The sequence below is a fragment of the Carassius gibelio genome, chromosome A16 (assembly GCF_023724105.1).
Source record: "Carassius gibelio isolate Cgi1373 ecotype wild population from Czech Republic chromosome A16, carGib1.2-hapl.c, whole genome shotgun sequence".
NCBI classification, from domain to species: Eukaryota; Metazoa; Chordata; class Actinopteri; order Cypriniformes; family Cyprinidae; genus Carassius; species Carassius gibelio.
The window spans coordinates 11,546,035-11,563,473 of NC_068386.1; the positions used below are offsets into that span (position 1 = coordinate 11,546,035).

General features: G+C 37.7%; 1 protein-coding gene across 13 annotated transcripts in view; it reads left to right on the plus strand.

Annotated features, from left to right (window-relative positions):
* LOC128030614 (myocyte-specific enhancer factor 2D homolog) overlaps nucleotides 1-14,855 on the plus strand; it is a 66,286-nt gene extending 51,431 nt beyond the window's left edge. For 3 of the 13 annotated variants that reach the window (XM_052618374.1, XM_052618376.1, XM_052618375.1), the window contains exons 7-13: nucleotides 2,078-2,253; nucleotides 3,262-3,291; nucleotides 5,271-5,385; nucleotides 5,708-5,921; nucleotides 7,576-7,644; nucleotides 9,593-9,643; nucleotides 10,856-14,855. In XM_052618374.1, the coding sequence (XP_052474334.1) occupies nucleotides 2,078-2,253; nucleotides 3,262-3,291; nucleotides 5,271-5,385; nucleotides 5,708-5,921; nucleotides 7,576-7,644; nucleotides 9,593-9,643; nucleotides 10,856-11,246 (1,046 nt within the window). In that variant the 3' untranslated portion in view covers nucleotides 11,247-14,855. The remainder of the gene's footprint in view (nucleotides 1-2,077; nucleotides 2,254-3,261; nucleotides 3,292-5,270; nucleotides 5,386-5,707; nucleotides 5,922-7,575; nucleotides 7,645-9,592; nucleotides 9,644-10,855) is intronic. The other 10 variants (XM_052618386.1, XM_052618385.1, XM_052618387.1 and 7 more) reach the window with 6 other exon arrangements.
* The last annotated feature ends 2,584 nt before the right edge of the window (nucleotides 14,856-17,439 follow it).

A 17,439-nucleotide genomic window follows, 5' to 3' on the forward strand; every position in this document is an offset into this window, starting at 1 on the left:
CTCAGCTGTTGCTCTGGGAATGTCAGCATTGACGTCATGTAGCATTCCTACCATTCCCAAGAGAGAGAGGGACAGCGAGTGAGAGAGACATGGACAGAGACGGAAAAAAAAGGCAGTCAGTCCTTTTGAAGTGGAGATTAGTAGAAGCCGAGGCTTACAACCAACACTCGCACGTATTTACTCACACAAACAGCACACTCACATATACATGCTTAGATCCACTATATTTTCCAGCATACTCTCTGACCCAAGTTCATAGAGCATAAACAAGTGTGTTTATACATATGTTTCTGTCTCGGCCCCCTATAAAAACCAGACTGAACTTAATGCTGTGTTTCCTGGGGCAGAGAACAGCTGAGCATGTCTCTTCTCTACTGCTAAGGAATTGCAGCTCCCTTCGCAATCTCTTTCCATTCAGAGCTGCTGACGCGGTTGTTGATCTCACACACACACACACACACACGTCTAGCGGCCCAACACGCAGTTGTTGTTGCCCTGTAACCAGAGCTCAGATTAGGTAAAATATCAAACTGCAAATGTCTCTCCAGTCTGGAGCTCTCAAATGATTCATAAACTGAACACCTCTAATTTTAATAGGCATTTTTAATTTAGTGTATTATATTCATCTTATAGTTTAGAAGCACCAGGGGAGACTGGGGTTGGTTGGCTTTCACTTTATTCATTATCTTTTGTGTAATCAATATTAAGATGATCCAGCAAGATAAAAATGAAAGCGTACAATCTTGTGTTTAAAAAAACAAAATGTTTAATGTCTTAAAATATTTAAAGAAAAAAGTTTGGATCATTCATGTCTAAAATTATGTGCCAACATAGGAATAAATAAAGTTTGTCTTCTGGCCAACTTTATGAAAAGAGTTGGTTAGTGTATATAAAACCAACCTAACTCTTTTCATAAATATAATGTATATTATTATTATTACTATAAAAATCATAAAACAGGCACATATAACACATTTTCATATATTTGGCCAAAAAGATTTGCCAAAACACAATTTCTTACAAGTCTTGTTTTAAAATATAATTGATTCCCATTTTAATTAACTAACGTAGATTTAGTTATGCTAGTCTTGATAGAATATATGACTGTGAATGCAGATGAAGTTACACCATGTTACTGTGCTGCATTGTGATAGCACCCTATTACCCTATTAGAACCATAAATTTACCCTGTGCGATCCAACTCTTGTAGCCAGCCAACCCCGTCTCCCCTACATCAGCATCTTAAAATAGCATTGCAAAAAATATTTGTAGTATAAATATTTTGGATATTTCTATACATCTAAGACATCAGTGCTTTGCAATAGCGCTAGCAAGTGACATTCATGTTGTGCTGAGAGAATAGTGGTATTCAGTACCAGAATGTGGGAAAACATTGGGAAAGTCCCCAGTCTCTCTCTCTCTCTCTCTCTCTCTCTCTCTCTCTCTCGGACATTGCTATGAAACGCAGATCATAACGTACTCTGCCTTCCTCTGCAAACACTGGCCTTGAGTTTGACTACTAATCAGATTAGATCAGCCATTACATGTGCTACAATGTCATAAACAAAATAGAGCAAAAATATTTCAATTACAAAGCTGGGAAGAAAGTCGAGGAACAGGATGAACTGGTGTCAGTTAAATACCCTGATCCCTTCCCTGTGTGTGTCTGATTGTGCGTGCATTTCCTCCCTGAAAGGAATGCAGTTCTCCAACCTAAAAACCAGTAACAATTAATCCTCCTGTTACAACATAATAGTGCTGTAATCTAAAAAAAAAAAAAAAAATTAGAGGATTTGGTTTGCAGCACAATGTATTTGAAAACACATCTGCCATGGTGAGGGAGACCCTAATAGGATTATTTTCCATGGTGTGCTATTATTGTGTTTTTCCCATCAATACAAATGATAGAAAAAAGGGAAATATGACCGTGGTCATGTATCTGAATTCTGTGTTCAAGAAATGCAGTTTCTCTCAGGGTTGGTTAGAAAAGAAATCAATCAATTTTTTTTTGTAAATAAACAGCAGTTCTCTGTTGACGTCTTGCTTTCTTTTCCTGGTTCTCTTTCTGTTTCTGTAGCCAATGGTTACATCAGCGCCAGGGCCTCCCCAGGACTCCTCTCAGTCTCCAACGGAAACAACCTGGGGAAAGGAGTCCAGGCTAAATCTTCCCCTCCGTCCAGCACTCAGATGGGGAACAGTCGTAAACCGGACCTTCGGGTCATCACCTCCCAGAGCAAGGGTCTCATGCAGCTGGTGAGCACTTCCACATTACTCTACAGGAGCCTCAATGGGTCAAACATCATAAAATCTCAAAACTGATCCGTGTTACTTCATGTGAGGGCTAATGTTAGAGATGGGAACAGGTCTAGACTCTCAATGTGATGCTACAAAGGAATTTCTCACAGGGACTGTGATAGGGTGAAGTAAGTTTGTCAGATACATTAAGCTGATTCATTCGCATCCGTCTGCTCTCTTGGTGTGCGTGCGTGTGTGTGTGTGTGTGCGTGTGTGCGTGTGCGTGCGTGTGTGTGTGTGTGTGTTACCTCATTTGCACCTGCTCTTAAGATCCATCCAGATTGCTTCAATCACAGATGGGTAGTGCTAAATAAAGGTGTAAACTAGTCTGAAAAATTGTCACCACAACTAGCATTTTGAAGAGCAGGGCTTGATTCAAGCAGCTTTTAAAGAAAAGGAAAATAAACTAAAATATTATTTATTTATTTAAATTAAATTTATTAAAAATAAATATCAACAGCATGAAGTGCATTAAACATCACATAATATCAGGGTTTCATGAACTGGGGTTCATGAATTGATGAAAAATGAATAAAATAAAAAACTTTAATGTAAAGAGAAATGTAAAAAAGAAAAAAAGGGAATAATTATGGAAAATAATAATAAATTAAGAATCAAATCTAATTAAAAGTACATAATTTTTTATCAGATTATATAATCCACCGTCTATGCATAATTGTGACTGATTAAAAAAAAAATTGAGTAGTGAACAATTAGTTTAAAAATTAAAAAAATTATATTTGAACCGTGTTCCCCCATTTTTTTTTTTTTTTTTTACTTCTTGCACATACATCAGAATGCAGTATCATACTGATGTAAGTAATATGTGCAATCATAAAGACTCTTTCCTTCAAACTCTGACCAGAAGTGGTTACTTCAAATCATCCGAGACAGAAACCAGGTGTAAAACAGGGCTTGTGTTTTGGAGTTGTAATCTTTGTTTTCTATTTGTTTCTGGCCTCGCAGACAGATGAAGAGCTGGAGTTGGTGAGTGAGGTGAATACAGCTCAGTTTTTTTTTGACTGTTGTGCTGTGAATGGTTTCACAACATTTGACAAGTGTTTGATATAAAGTTAATGAATGTTGTGTATTTAATTTTTTTCTTCACCTTTTTTTTCACGCCATTATTCACTGATCAAATTTTATTGATTAAAGAGTTTAATTGGTAAAAAAAAAAAAAAAATTGTATACAGTGTTTTTCATACATGATCTAATTGGTGGTCAGTGAATTGGAGATAAATGTGTGCTGTTTATTCAGTTGCAGGCTGACTGCCTGATTATTGTGTACGGTTTTAAATGAATGCACACACTCAAGGCGAAATGCACATATGCATGGGTTGATCTCACATGAGTCAGACACACTAGATCAAATGTGGAGCTCAGCGGAGCAGAAGACCTCACTCCAGAGATCAATTTGTCTGTCTGTCTCGCTCTCTCCCACCTACATTCACTTCTTGATGTCTTTTCCTCTAATGATTGTGGTCCAATGACACATTAAGTGTAGTGCATGCACATTTGAGTTTGGGCGGGAAGGGAGGGAGTTTGAGCCATCTCAGCCTCTGGATCTGTGAGTGCGTGTATGCGCAGGGCAAACCAATGTCCAGTGACTGCTGAATCATGGTTGTCCTTCTGACAAAAAAAAATGTGTCCTCTTTCTCAGTGCCTTTGTAGAACCAAGAAGACGTTCAAGCGCCCATGGGCTTTAAATGAAAATGTTTGACACTGGTTTGCCCTGCAGACACACTCAACCCATTTCGTTACTGTGTGTTTTGTAGTGAAGTGTTTAGATTTATTTTTCAGCATGATTGAGAGGTTGGCTCAACAATGAGGATTTTTTTGTGTGGTGAGTCTCAACATTTTCCACAGCCCCACCACAAAGAATGATTTGGTTTATTTTATTTTTAATATTATTATATTATTTTATATATAGTTATTATATTAATGTATACATTCATTTTATTTTAAGCAACATCTTATTATGTTTCTTCATATTATTTTATATTATGATATTATATTCTTTAGGAAAATATATTGATATATTTTATTATATATATATTTTTTTATTGTTTTATTTTAAAAACAACAAATAATTGCATATGATTTAAAATATTATATTAGTTTGATACTTCCAAGAATATTACAAAATAAAAATATTATTACCTAAATAATAATAATAGTCTAAATAATATTACCTTAGTGGTACATTATAATGAGAAGAACGACTAGTCAACTAGTCACTGATGACATCATTAATGAACATAAGCTTGGAGCTGTAAAAAAAAAAAAAAAAACACCTTGTGTACAGCTATGGTACATGACAGCACTGCCCACATGGCTATTGCTCTTATAACAGCTCAATTTTATCAGTTATTTTGTCTTTGGGTTGTTATATTTAGCATAGATTTCTGCTCATTCTAAATCCAATAACGTTACAGCTCAAGTAGCACAGTAAAGATTAAATTTATATGAATGCATTAGTTAGAGCGATTGCATGTGTGAATTAATTCTACATGGCATGTGTCATGGCAAAGCATTGAAGTCGACCAATCGATTAGTCGGTGCAACCCCTAGTACATCATATAAACCAAGAGTAGAAATATCAGATCTATCACCACTTGCCTTCGACTATCCTTAATGTTGAGCCCTTGAGAAATTCAGTTTCACTCAGTTTAGAGTCTAGAGAGATGTTTGGAGTGACAGCTTGAAGCTGTGGAGCTCACGTTGATTATGGACTTTGTTAGTTATAATATTCGATTATTACTATTATCAAGATTGCATTCAGTACTCTAAAATGATCTAAAACGTTTAATCTTCAGAAGTTTCTGAAATTTGAAGATCGCATTCATATGCATACATGTACAGATCTTTCAGAGGTGTTCATGTCCATTCTTTCCTTGCCCAGAAAGTGAGCTCATGTGCTTCTCAGTCATCTTATGTTATCTCTCTTTTTGTTTTCTCTCCCTCTGGCTTTCCAGAATGCTCAGCGGTTAGGCGCCTCTCAAGTGACCCAGCCTCTTACCACACCAGTGGTTTCGGTGGCAACGCCGAGCCTCCTGACTCCATTCTCCATGCCAACCGCCTACAACACAGGTGAGAGTGACGTCACTCCGCAGGCCGGCACACATTAGAGACCAATGAATGTGTTCTGCTGCTTGAGTTCACACTCCAGAGAGATTTGAATAACATCAAGGTCATGGCTCATTTATCTCCTCTACTTGCTTTTTTACTTGTTCTCATTCTTTTGCACTTAATATTCAGCTATTCCCCATTTTTTGACCTCTCTTTCGAGGCTCCATTTATCAATAGTTTCTTTTTAAAAATGAAAGGAAAATATATCTGAATATAAATCATCAGAACTACAGCGCTCTGTAAATAAAAATTGCATAAAATGTTTATCTTTGTTTTCATGCAGACTACCAGCTAACAAGTGCAGATCTCACAGCCCTCCAGGCCTTTACGCCGTCGGGTGCACTGTTGCCAGGCAACATGACCACTTGGCAACAGCAGCAGCAGCCATCTGTATCCCAGCAACCACAGCAGCAGCCATCCGTATCCCAGCAACAGCCTCAGCAGCAGCAGCAGCAACAACCCCAGCAGCTAACTCTGGCCTCCCTCAGTAATCTTGTGTAGGTTTTCTGCCTTTTACTGCCTCTCTGTCTCTTGCTTGCACCTACTCACACATGCCCCTGGTTCTTCACTAACCACATGTCCTTCGTGTGAGCCCACATGCACCACATCTACTTCCTGTCTTCAGTGTAGAGATGACGGTTTCTGTATCTAGGTATATATTGTAAAGTTTACCCTTTACAATAAGGTTATATATTTTAATAGATTTAATGCTGAAGATAACAAGTTTGGGATATGATTTCTATATTTTTCTAAATATAATTATTCAGCGATGATGCACAAAATTTGATCAAATGTCATATTAAAGGCTTTTGGTTAAAATTTTAACCAAACATATAAATGTTGTTCTATTGAACTTTCTATTCATAAAAAATAATTATAATAATAATCCTAAAAAAAATAAAGTATCAGTTTCCACAAAAAAATTAAACAGCACTGTTTTCAACATTGATGATAAAAGATGTTTTGAGCAGAAAATGATTTCTGAAGGATCACATCTGACATTTTAAGCGATATTAAATAGAAAACAGTTATTTGAAATTGTAATATATGTCACAATATTCCTGTTTTAGTGTTTCTGATTTAATAAAAACCGCTTTGGTGAGAATAAGAGACTTCTTTTAAAAACATCTTATCACCTCCAAACCTTTTGTTTACAGTATTTATTAAATGTTAAAATATTCATTTTACATACTGTATACTAATACATTTCAGGTATAAGTTCATTTAAATTATCAACTTAGATAATAAATGATAAATAAAAATGCATTGTCTATTCATGATACCTAATGCATGAATTAATTACGCCTTGTTGTAAAGTATTTCTGTTTAACATAAAAATAGAACATTACAGCTAAAAAAAAAATTTATAAGCTGCATTAGCACTAACTAGTGTCCTTCCTAGAAAAAATTGACGTTATTGCCTAAGTTAAGCAGCTCATTCGTTGTTACATTATAAATCTGCAATCTTCTTACTACAAATAAATTTAACACTTTAATCTAGTTGCATTTTGTGTCTCTGCTTCATCAGCTATTGAAAAAGCATGCAAACCACTCTGTGATTCAAAACTATGTTACAGGGACATCTAGGCACCCTGAATATGATGCTTTTATGTTCAGGACGTGAAGAGCTGAAAGCCTGTGCTACCTACATAATAGTCTGGGGCACAGATCAAGGACAGCTGTATGCTACATTATTAGCTGGCGCATACATATACTTTGGTGTGATTTTGCTCTTTTTTTTTTTTCAGTCGTATTCAGCAGTATAGCAGGGGTCATGATGTCATATTAGCAATCACATAAGAAAGAAGTAATGACCGCAGAGGCTAATGATCATCAGTAGCGCACAACCTAATGCCTGCGTATTCTTCCTCAGAGATTGACCTAAATAACTGTCTTTTGGTCTCCCACACAAACGTTTTTTTTTTTTTTCATTGCTCTCTTTGGGGGGTGAACATGGAGGTGTTCTAGTCTGGCTTTAATGCCTGCTAACAGCGGGGTTAGTGCTGTGCTACGCTCTCATTAGTGTGTCTGTTAGCTTAGAGGGAAGGGCCACTTCTGTTAATGCTGAGTACAGATTTGCTGATTTCTGGTGCAGGTCTAACCTGCCGTGTGTGTGTGTGTGTGTGTGTGCTCTCTCTCATTTGTTTACAGCATGTGGGGCTCAGACAAACAGAACGGAGAGATGGCTCACTGCATCTCTGGTCTGGCTGCTAATCTCAGGTGAATGGGGCCTTATGGGTGCTTTGTGTCAGCTAGTCAAACCGTGGGCTCTCTGTGTTGCCAGTCATATTGTGTGGGTGCAGTGTGTCAGCCTATTACGCGCCGCTGTCCTGTCTGTCACCTGCCATGGCCTAGTTGTCATGGTTACCGTTTCGGACCGTGCTGAAGAATGTTCACGCTTTCGTCTTCTCACAGATGACCATCTCAAAATCAGAGATCTCTGCTTAATAAATCCGAATTTAGCATTTTATATGTGTCTTTTTATATTTTTCTTGTTCGTTGTTTACTGTCCAGCGTCCTGTGCGCGCCATGATCAGAATTACACAAGAATTCAGTGCTTTTCTAATAAATGTAGCACTTAATGTCCTGATAACTGTGCAGGTAGAGATTAGTACTCGAAAGTAGGACAGACATTTCTAACATGTCCTCCCAAGTGGGTCAGGACTCTCGGGTTCATTCGTCCGTCCGTTTGTAAACCGGCTGCACGGCCGTTGACGTTCATCACGCCAGCATATCCTGCTCTGAATCACTTCAAGCAACCACACATTATATAAACCAGGCTGTTCAGCGCAGCAGTAGGTCAATGCTTTTAAACTTTATCTGCAACTATTTTAAGATGATCATTTGATAGACAGCAATGCACAATAATACGCTATACAGTGTATTATTTTAGTAGCAATATAGTTAAATATTGCACATATTAATTCATAGGTCTGCTTTTTTCACAAGACGGTGCTAGTAGATCCCATTTAATATGATATTTGAACGCTGCATTATTTGTAGTCACTTTGGTAAGAAAGTGTCTGCTGAAGATCCTGAATTTAATATATTTAATGTGATTTTGTACTACTGAAATGTTCATAAATAATTGACCCTTCACTAAGCCTTGCCTTGAAATGTTGCCAATTCTACAAGAGCAATTGCTGCATTTCACCATATTATTACACCAGAAAAAAAAAAATAATAATAATAGTAATAATTGGGTGTACAAACAGGTGTCACCCCAAAATTGCAAATAAATTTCACAAAGTTACAAAGAAATGGTAACAAATAAAGTTGAATGTAAAACCTTATCTTTGTTTAAAAATGTAAAACCTTAGCTTTTCTGTCACTAGCTGTTTCCTTATTATACATGATATAATGTCATCATTCACATCATATCATTTTTGCATTTTTGGTTTTGTCCTGCCTTTTCCCTCTATAACTCAACTAAAAAGAATTGTTCATTTAACTGAATACTTTCACTGACCTCAAGAAGACATACAGTAAGAGTAGTTTTAATACATTCCATAATCTGTGGCTTCTCCATACTCCGTTTCAAAGAAGAACATATTATTCCAGATATGCTGTAGGTGTTAGGTTTAGCAGGATTGAGACAGTATTGTCATGTCTTCGGTACAGCCACGAGCAGATTTCATTGATCAGTAATACAGAAACCTTACACCACTTTATCAGATCTTCCCATCCTCCTGGCAGCAGCTGCTGCGATCTCTGCAAATATACAGTGAATTCCAAATGAATTTCTCTCTCGTTATGCCTGAGGAACCTGTCATTACGTCCCACTGTGGCCCTGACTCTCTGTTCCTCCTAATATAAATGCTAATGGAGCCATGCGAGCTCCCCGCCGCTCTGCCACCCTGTCTTCTGTTTTCATGTCTTCAAATCATTTTCCCTTGCGCCATGACTTCCGTGACCTGGCCTTTCCTGACCAGACTGGGGTGAAGACTCACTCTTTCCGCTATGCATAACAGTGGGATATGTATTTCTGTTTTTAGAAGTAAGCATTCAGTTGGGTTTCTTTCTCCTGCCGAGCGAGCAGTCCATGTTAACTGTGCGTGTCTCTCCACTGTTTTAGATGAGTAACTGCTGTGATGTACGTGTGTGTTTGTCACATGACTTTGATTACTGTCGATGCTAGAGTTGGTTTCGCCTGTCTCTCTCTCTGCAGTGTGACATCTCAGGGCAGCTTGTTCTTGGGCAGGGAGGAAGGGATCAGCTGGTATTGTATCTGGCTTTTCCTCTCTCCGTCTCTCTCTGTTTGTTGTCTGTCTTGTGGCCGTTTTCTGTGCGCTAATGGAGCTTACTCTCCCGCTCGCTCTCTTCGTTTTCAGTCTCTGGCTGCTTGGCTGTAGGAAGCTGGGCTTTGTCTTTGTCAGTGATTTGCTGAGTTGGCCTTTCTTTCTGTTTTGCATTAGAACATACTGAAACAGCACCTGCACCATCATCAATCACCTGTACAGACCCACAAGACCAAACTCTCCATGTTTCACTATCACCTCACCCTCGCGCTGTCCTATCTCTCTTTCCCTTAGTTCAATTACATTCTTTCATTTTCTTTTTCTTCGTTTCCTTTTGTTTCCTTTTACATTTTTTCTTTTCTCTTCCTCTGCCATTTCCTTTCCTTTTTTTCCTGTTTTCCTGTACTTTCCTTTTAATTTCCTTTCTTTTCCCTTTAAGTTTCTTTTTCCTGTTTCCCTTTCTCTATTTCCTTTTCTGTTTTTTTTTTTTTTTTTACATTCTTTGTTTCTTTTCCTCATCCTCGTCCACATCCTTTCCCTTTTCTTTTTCCTTTTTGATTCATTCTCCTTTTCTTTTCCATTTCCTTCCCTCTTCCTTTAAATTTTTTCGTTTCAGTTTTTTTCCTTTACTGTTTCTCCCATTTCTTTTATTCTTTCCTTGCACGTTTCTTTTCCTTTAATTTTTTTTTTCAGTTCCTTTACTTTTTACTTTCCTTTCCTTTCCTGTCCTCTCCTCTCTTCTCTTCTCCATTTTCCCCTCCCTTTCCTTCCTTTTCCCTTTCAATTCTTTCCAGAAAACCCCAGGAATAGTTACGTCTAATCCCAATAATAGACTAAGTACAATGTGTTAGGCTGCCGTCTGACTACACACACACATAAACAAACACACTCACTGCAGTTAAGGGTATGTGGCATGTTGTGTTTTGTGAAAGGAGGCTGATCAAGTTGTGACTGCATGGCTAACAGGAGTTGAGGGACAGAGATAATTTGTCTGACTTCTGTGCATCTTGTAGCTGCTTTGTTGTACTATTATTGACGGAATGCTGAAACGTGGCTGTTCAGAGGTAGTGCGAAACATGGTAAAGCTGTGGGTGTCAAATTTCAAAATGTGTATTATTGCAATGCACCAGTCATCTTTTTTGATAGCAATATCCATGATGTTAATTATTCTTCTCTTTCCCCTTCTACCGTAGGCCCGTGGGAACGATCCCTCATGGAGCTACTCTGACGGTTAACACTAACCCCAACGTCAGCATCAAATCCGAGCCAGTGTCTCCTAACCGGGATCGCAGCACCCCTAGTTCCACCTCCGGGACAGCGGGTGGCGTATCAGGCCTAACTGTGACCCAGTATCCAGCGACGCTGCGTTTGGAGCCCACCGGCCGCTCTCCGGTCGACAGCATCAGCAGTAACGGCAGCTCTTACGAGGGAAGCGACCGGGACGACGGAGGGCAGCAGCGCCATCATGATTTCAGCTCCGCCAGCCTGGGTCTCCTCCGAGCGTCCGGAGAGCAACCGGCTCAAGCCGAGCAGCAGGAGTCAGCCAACGTCAAACGCATGAGACTGGACACCTGGGTCACATAAACGCTGAAAGAGAACGCGCACATACACACACACCGACACAAACACACCCCTAGTGGCACCTGCTTTCAGCAGCCAATCTCAGTCCGCACTTAGACACATGCATGCGCCTGTCTCTCCGTCTTTCTCTCTTTTCCTGTCTCTCTCACTCTTGTCTCACTCTCAGACACACTCATATTTACTGGTGTGTGTGTATATATTTATATAAAATATGCATATATGATCACACACACACTAGATCCTCACACACACAGTTGCCAATCCAGGTGTAAACGTGTTCACGTATACGAGACTGAAGAGATGTACCAAATGTTACGTCTCTGATATCTTCGCCCCTTGCTCAGAAAGGCCGTCTGGATCTCAGATGAACTTTTGCAGGCCTTACCATCGACCCGATCAGAACTGCTCTGTCGAAAAAGCATTGTTATGTTGCATAGACAAGCCAGTCGATCTCTTTTTATTATTGATTTCTGTTTTGTTTTGTTTTTGTATGGATGGTTAAATTTGCCATGTATCTTCTCGATTGACTCTTTCTCTCTTGCTTTTAAGTTTTTTTTTGTTTTGTTTTTTGGTCTATCTGTTTGAGCAGCTGCCTTTAGAATCGCTCCCGTTCCTTTTTGTAACAACTTTTACGTAGGATCTCTATCTTTTGTTTTTCTAACTGTGCAAAAACTACGCATAGTGTGCGTGCGTGTGTGTGTGTGTGTCAGCTATGAGACAGAGGTGCTCATTCATTCGATCGCTAAACACAATTCAACCAAAAAAGCTCCACTCGATCATGTTTGTTTTCCATCATTCGTCGAACTGTAATCTCGCACCCGTCCCCTCGCTTGCACACTCATGCGCCTGTGTCTATCGGCAGAGATCGAAGCACAAATGCCACTCCGCGTCCTCGATTTTCTGCATATGCGTGGACTGTAAATGTGGTGTGGTTGATCGACATGTAGATCTATCTGTACTAATGAGATCCAGGCATGCAGGAAACACACAGACGTGTTGGTATCAGCCTGCAGTGTAACTGTGTGCAGCTGTCTGGCACATTATGCTATATTTATTATTTTCATCTGGCTGTGTAATTCAGAGATTAGTTAACTTTATGGGAGGAGTATGCTTAATTATTGTTTGTAAGATTTCAGGAATAAGTGAAAAATGGTCAAAAAAAAAGTTGTTTAACTCAGAATGGCGAGGTTTTTTTTTAGATGTTCGAGATCATGTATATACACAATTTCTCAGTGTTTCTGAACAAGTCTATAGCGAAAGAGTTGATGGCAAACACACATCTCAGCTAGCTCGTTTTAGCTGACAAAGAGATGGAGGATCGTGTAGCGCTGTGTGTGTGTGTGAGAAGCGTTGAGATTGTACATAGCGATGTATGTTCACATATATTCTGCTGGGTCTTTCTGAAACAGCGCTGTAATCTCAGTGGAACCGTCTCGGTCAACCTCTACCTGTAAATAAACTGTACCGTGTTGTAAGTCAGCAAGGTGGAGAGGCAGACGAAGGAGGATTTGACTGTTTTTAAGCGTGACTCTTTTCTGTCATTTTTATCCTGATGACACGCACTTTAAAATCTTTCCCCCTTGCCCGCTCGCACCCTTTCAGACACACACGTGAGGGATTTATGCCTGCTCGCATTTCCATTTTCACGATCAGTCCACTATCCGTCATTTCTACACCTCTATTCCCCCCAACAGGACTTTTCTAGAACGATTTCCCTGACAGCTCCGAAGGGAATACAGCCTCCTATAAGACGAATAGGACGTTCAGGACGTCCTATAAGCATTCAGGACGTTTTTTTTGTTTTTTTTGTTTGTTTTTTTTGCTTTACGTTTAACTGTGAACAAAAATAGAAGAAATGTGTCACGTTTTGTAAAAAGAAAAGAAAAAAGACGACAAAGAAAAAAAAAAAGAATGTTGTACTGAAATCTAGATTAGGCTTTACACGTGTTGTGTACACAAATCGTTTTCTGTGCATTAGTGTATTCTCCAAGTGACAGAGATGAAGGATGTTTCCCAGACGATTTTGAGAAATGACGACAGAGTAAGTGAAGACAGCATTAGAGAAGGGAATTATTTCAAGTGTGGCATATTCTCCTCTAAAACAAGACGAGTTTAAGTGCTAGTATATTTATATTGAAGGTGAGACTCACCTGTCGGTCATTGGCTTCTCTACCTCTCCCGTCATCCTCTCCTATCTTATCTTTTTCTCATTTTTTCCCCACTCCTTCACTCACAGAGGAAGACAGAAGCCATTTAATTTCACCTCAACAGGTGACCCACCTTTTGTTAAACCAGATTCCACACACACACACACACACATGATGGATGCAGTACCGGGAGAGTAAGCGTTTGTTGGGACTCATCACAGACCTGCGTTCGTATCCCTACTGGGCGGATGTTTTCTAGAACCGTATCATAGCAGAGCGAGGCCTCTGCAGTGCTCCCGCTGACTTAAAGACTGTTGTGTCCTGAGCTATGAACAAATGCAGTTATTTCTATGTACGTTTATAAAATGACGGCCGGCGACGGTAAAGCGTCGCGCCTGGGATGGACCAGTGCCTCGAAGCGCTGGCTATGTTGATTTTTAGGCTGAGACAAAGTTCGAAAAGCTCTTGCATGGACCTCGTGATAAAATTAGGAATCTGAGTAATCAAAGAAAAGACAATCGTCGGGTGAATAGTTCACTTTGGCCCCTGTATTACCTTTGTATGATGTCTAGAGTTTCTCACATAACTTTTTCTCGTGTTAATTTGTGCTGGTGACAGTTTTATTGTCTGTTTTTATTATAATTGTTATTATGATGATTATCATTACCATTATGGTTATCATGACAGATGGTAATAATAATGATAAATTAAGAGAGACGGTTTTTATTTTTTGCTCTTTTTTTTCCGTATAGGTTAGACATCCAATTTATTTTCATTTGATTTGATTATATATGAATATTATATAAATATATTTTCATTTGAATTTTTGTTGTTTTTGTCTTTTTTTTTGTCCTTCAGAGGGGTGTTACTAATATTGCACGATTTATTAAGTAAAACAAAACCGTTGTAGTAATATTAGTACTTATTGCTAATTGAGGGGAGCGATAAAACAGGTTCAATAGAATGACCAGTTCAATGCTGCAATTTTTAGTCAATTGTACAATAGTATCTACACATAGTTAAGGTGGGACACCCACACTTTTAATTTATTCTGATCAGACACAATGCATGGGCATCAGACAAGCAAAGAATGAGTCATATTATAAATAAACTGAAATGTAATTTCGATAAGAATATACCACACAAAACTAGAATAGAAATTGAAGAAAAAAAGTTTAAAAAAGAAAAATTATAGCTAATATATTGTGTTCGGCTAGTCTGCTTTGAGTTTTGTTGTAAAAAGAAAAAGACAAAAAAAAAAGTTCTGTTGTTTTCGGAGAATGATATACAATTTGTGTATATTTTCATAAACAAAGTATGCACTGAATATGTTATTACAAATTCTATACTGCTTTTACAAAAGAGTGTTTGTTATTGTACCAAAGTATCCATTGTCCTTTATGACCCTCCCCTTTTGCGTATGTTTTATTGTATTTTATATATTAAATAGACAAGTTGACCTACACCGAAGTGTGAGTCTGTCTTTTACAAGTTTCTGTTTGGATGAAACGGTGAGTTGGTTTGTCTTGTTGTCTGTACACTCATAAGATTTATATTTACATATTTAGCAGACACTTTTATCTGAAGTGACAGACAAATGTAGAAAAACAAGTAATCGTTTTTAATCATAAAGTACCATGAAGGCAAGCAGAGATGTCTTTAAAACAAGAAAAAGTATGACAAAATCCTAGACGTAAATACTTACGTTTTGATGCTTGTAAGATTATTCAAATGTTTTAACCCACTTTTGTGCCCCAATGCTGCATCTAAATTATCAAAAATATAGAGTAATATTGTTAAGTATTATAACAATATAGATAGATAGATAGATAGATAGATAGATAGATAGATGGATAGAATCTTCAGTGTCACGTGACAAAGGTTGTGCTGCTTAATATTTATTTTTCACAAGGCAAACTTCAAATAATTTTTTGTAACAAATGTCATATTTATGTTCCTTTTACAGTATCTTTATTTAAACTGTGCTGCGTTATTTCCCTTTAAGGCATTTTCATATCCGACCACTAGATGTCAACCTTTCACCACATTAACACTGCTACTAAAATCACAATTTTAAACCAAAGGTTTTCAGTTTTTTTGTCCTTCCCCTCATCAAATCAGTTTTCTGTTATACCTACATTCTTTCATTAAGAGGAAATTCAGGTCTCTGTGTTCGTTTTATCCCAAGTTTATTTGAACCCAAATTTAGATCGAAAGACTGCTTTGAGATCAAACTTTGGGTTTTGAGCTAATTATGTAAGAATGTGGTTCCCCTTTCAGAGACACTGGGTTTGCTGTTGGAAATAAAAGCCACAAATAATTCACCAACAGATCACCGTGACTCAGCCACAGTAACATGACCTTGAGTGTGTGTTTTGGTGGTGTGGGCACTGAGTTCAATGACATTGTGTTCATCTGAGCACAGCGTCAGCTGAGTTTGTCAGTTGTGGAATCTGGTGGAACCATTGTGCTTCTGTTTGTAACAGGTCCCCACTTATTTGATGACAAATCAACCTATTTTTCGCATTCAAACACACAAACCATTTCTAATGTAGTTTCATGCATACAGTAATTGTGCTCTTTTATTTGTATTGTTGTATTATTTCTCTAACAGTTGTACTAAGATTGATTCAGCTCTCCAGCAGGCTGTTTGTCTGAGGACTGAGAGTATGAAACAGGCAAACAAACCCGCATTGCTAAAACAGACCCCACTAATTACTCATCAAAATAGACAAATTTGGATGCATATCACAGCAAATCAATTTGAAATCTCACAATGCAATGAGATACCTCACTCTTTGTGATCAGCTGGTATTTTCTTCCCTCAGGCAGTGGGATCGGTTACAATATATTCTATGCTTTCTAGCTTTTAATATAATATAATATAATATAATATAATATAATATAATATAATTAATATAATATATGTATATATATATATATATAAAATCAGCTACAAACTAGAATAGTTTCAATTCAATTTACTTTTGTAATATAATAACTTTTTTTTTTTCATTTAAATTTACCCTTATATATTTATTATATGGATAAGCAAATATTCAAATCGCAATTTTGAAAAAATATAATCATATTATTTAGATTTGTTTTATCACAATTCTAGATTTGTTTATATAATTGGGTAAATTTGTAATAATATTGCTAGCTCTAAACTCAAATTTGGGAATAAAACAAGTTAACTGAAGTATGTTTTACAAGAAAATAATATATTTCAGTCTTGTTTCTTTAAAATGTCTTTTCATTAAGTGTATTACTTGTGCTACTTGCAATTATTTGTGAAATTTACTAGCAATTTCTAAGTGAAAATTATTTTCATTACCAAATACCATTACACTATATATATATATATAACCAAAAGCTGACCAAAGTTACTTATGGACATCATCCAGGAAGAGACATCATTTTTTGTAGAGGAAACAACAGCATGCATATTAAGTATTAGTAATGATTTGTCACACATTTGCATTAGAATATAGAAGTTAAATGAATGATGATGAATGTCGGGTCTTGTCTAATCTTTAAAACACTCACTCACTCACTCACTATCTGACATTGATAATCAATAGCAATCAATAACACAGACAGATGGTAGAGAGAGCTGAATGTCACTCAGCCTCTGAACAGATTTCAGGCTTATTGAGATTTATTTGTAGAGCTGTGGTCTCGGGATTCTGTGGTCATTCCTCTCAAATAGCTCTCACATTGACACGTGTGAATGCCATGGAGATCAGATTTAAATAACAGCAGGATCAGATCGTCACTTCAATAGGCTGGTTGTGCAGTTGCACACTGTTGCATCAGGGGTGATTGTGTGGCGTCCTCTTCCACATGAAACAGGTGTTGAAGCATCTGACCACCCAGCTGCTGCCTCACTTTTGTTTTAGCTATTAAAAGACTCTGTAAATCCCACTTGTATTTGTGGGTCATATGACTACTAATATCTATTTTATTTTATACAGGATGTAATGGCAGCAGTTCCTATCTGACTATGTATTCTGGTAAAAGTGATGTTTGGTAAAGGGCTGATGTGT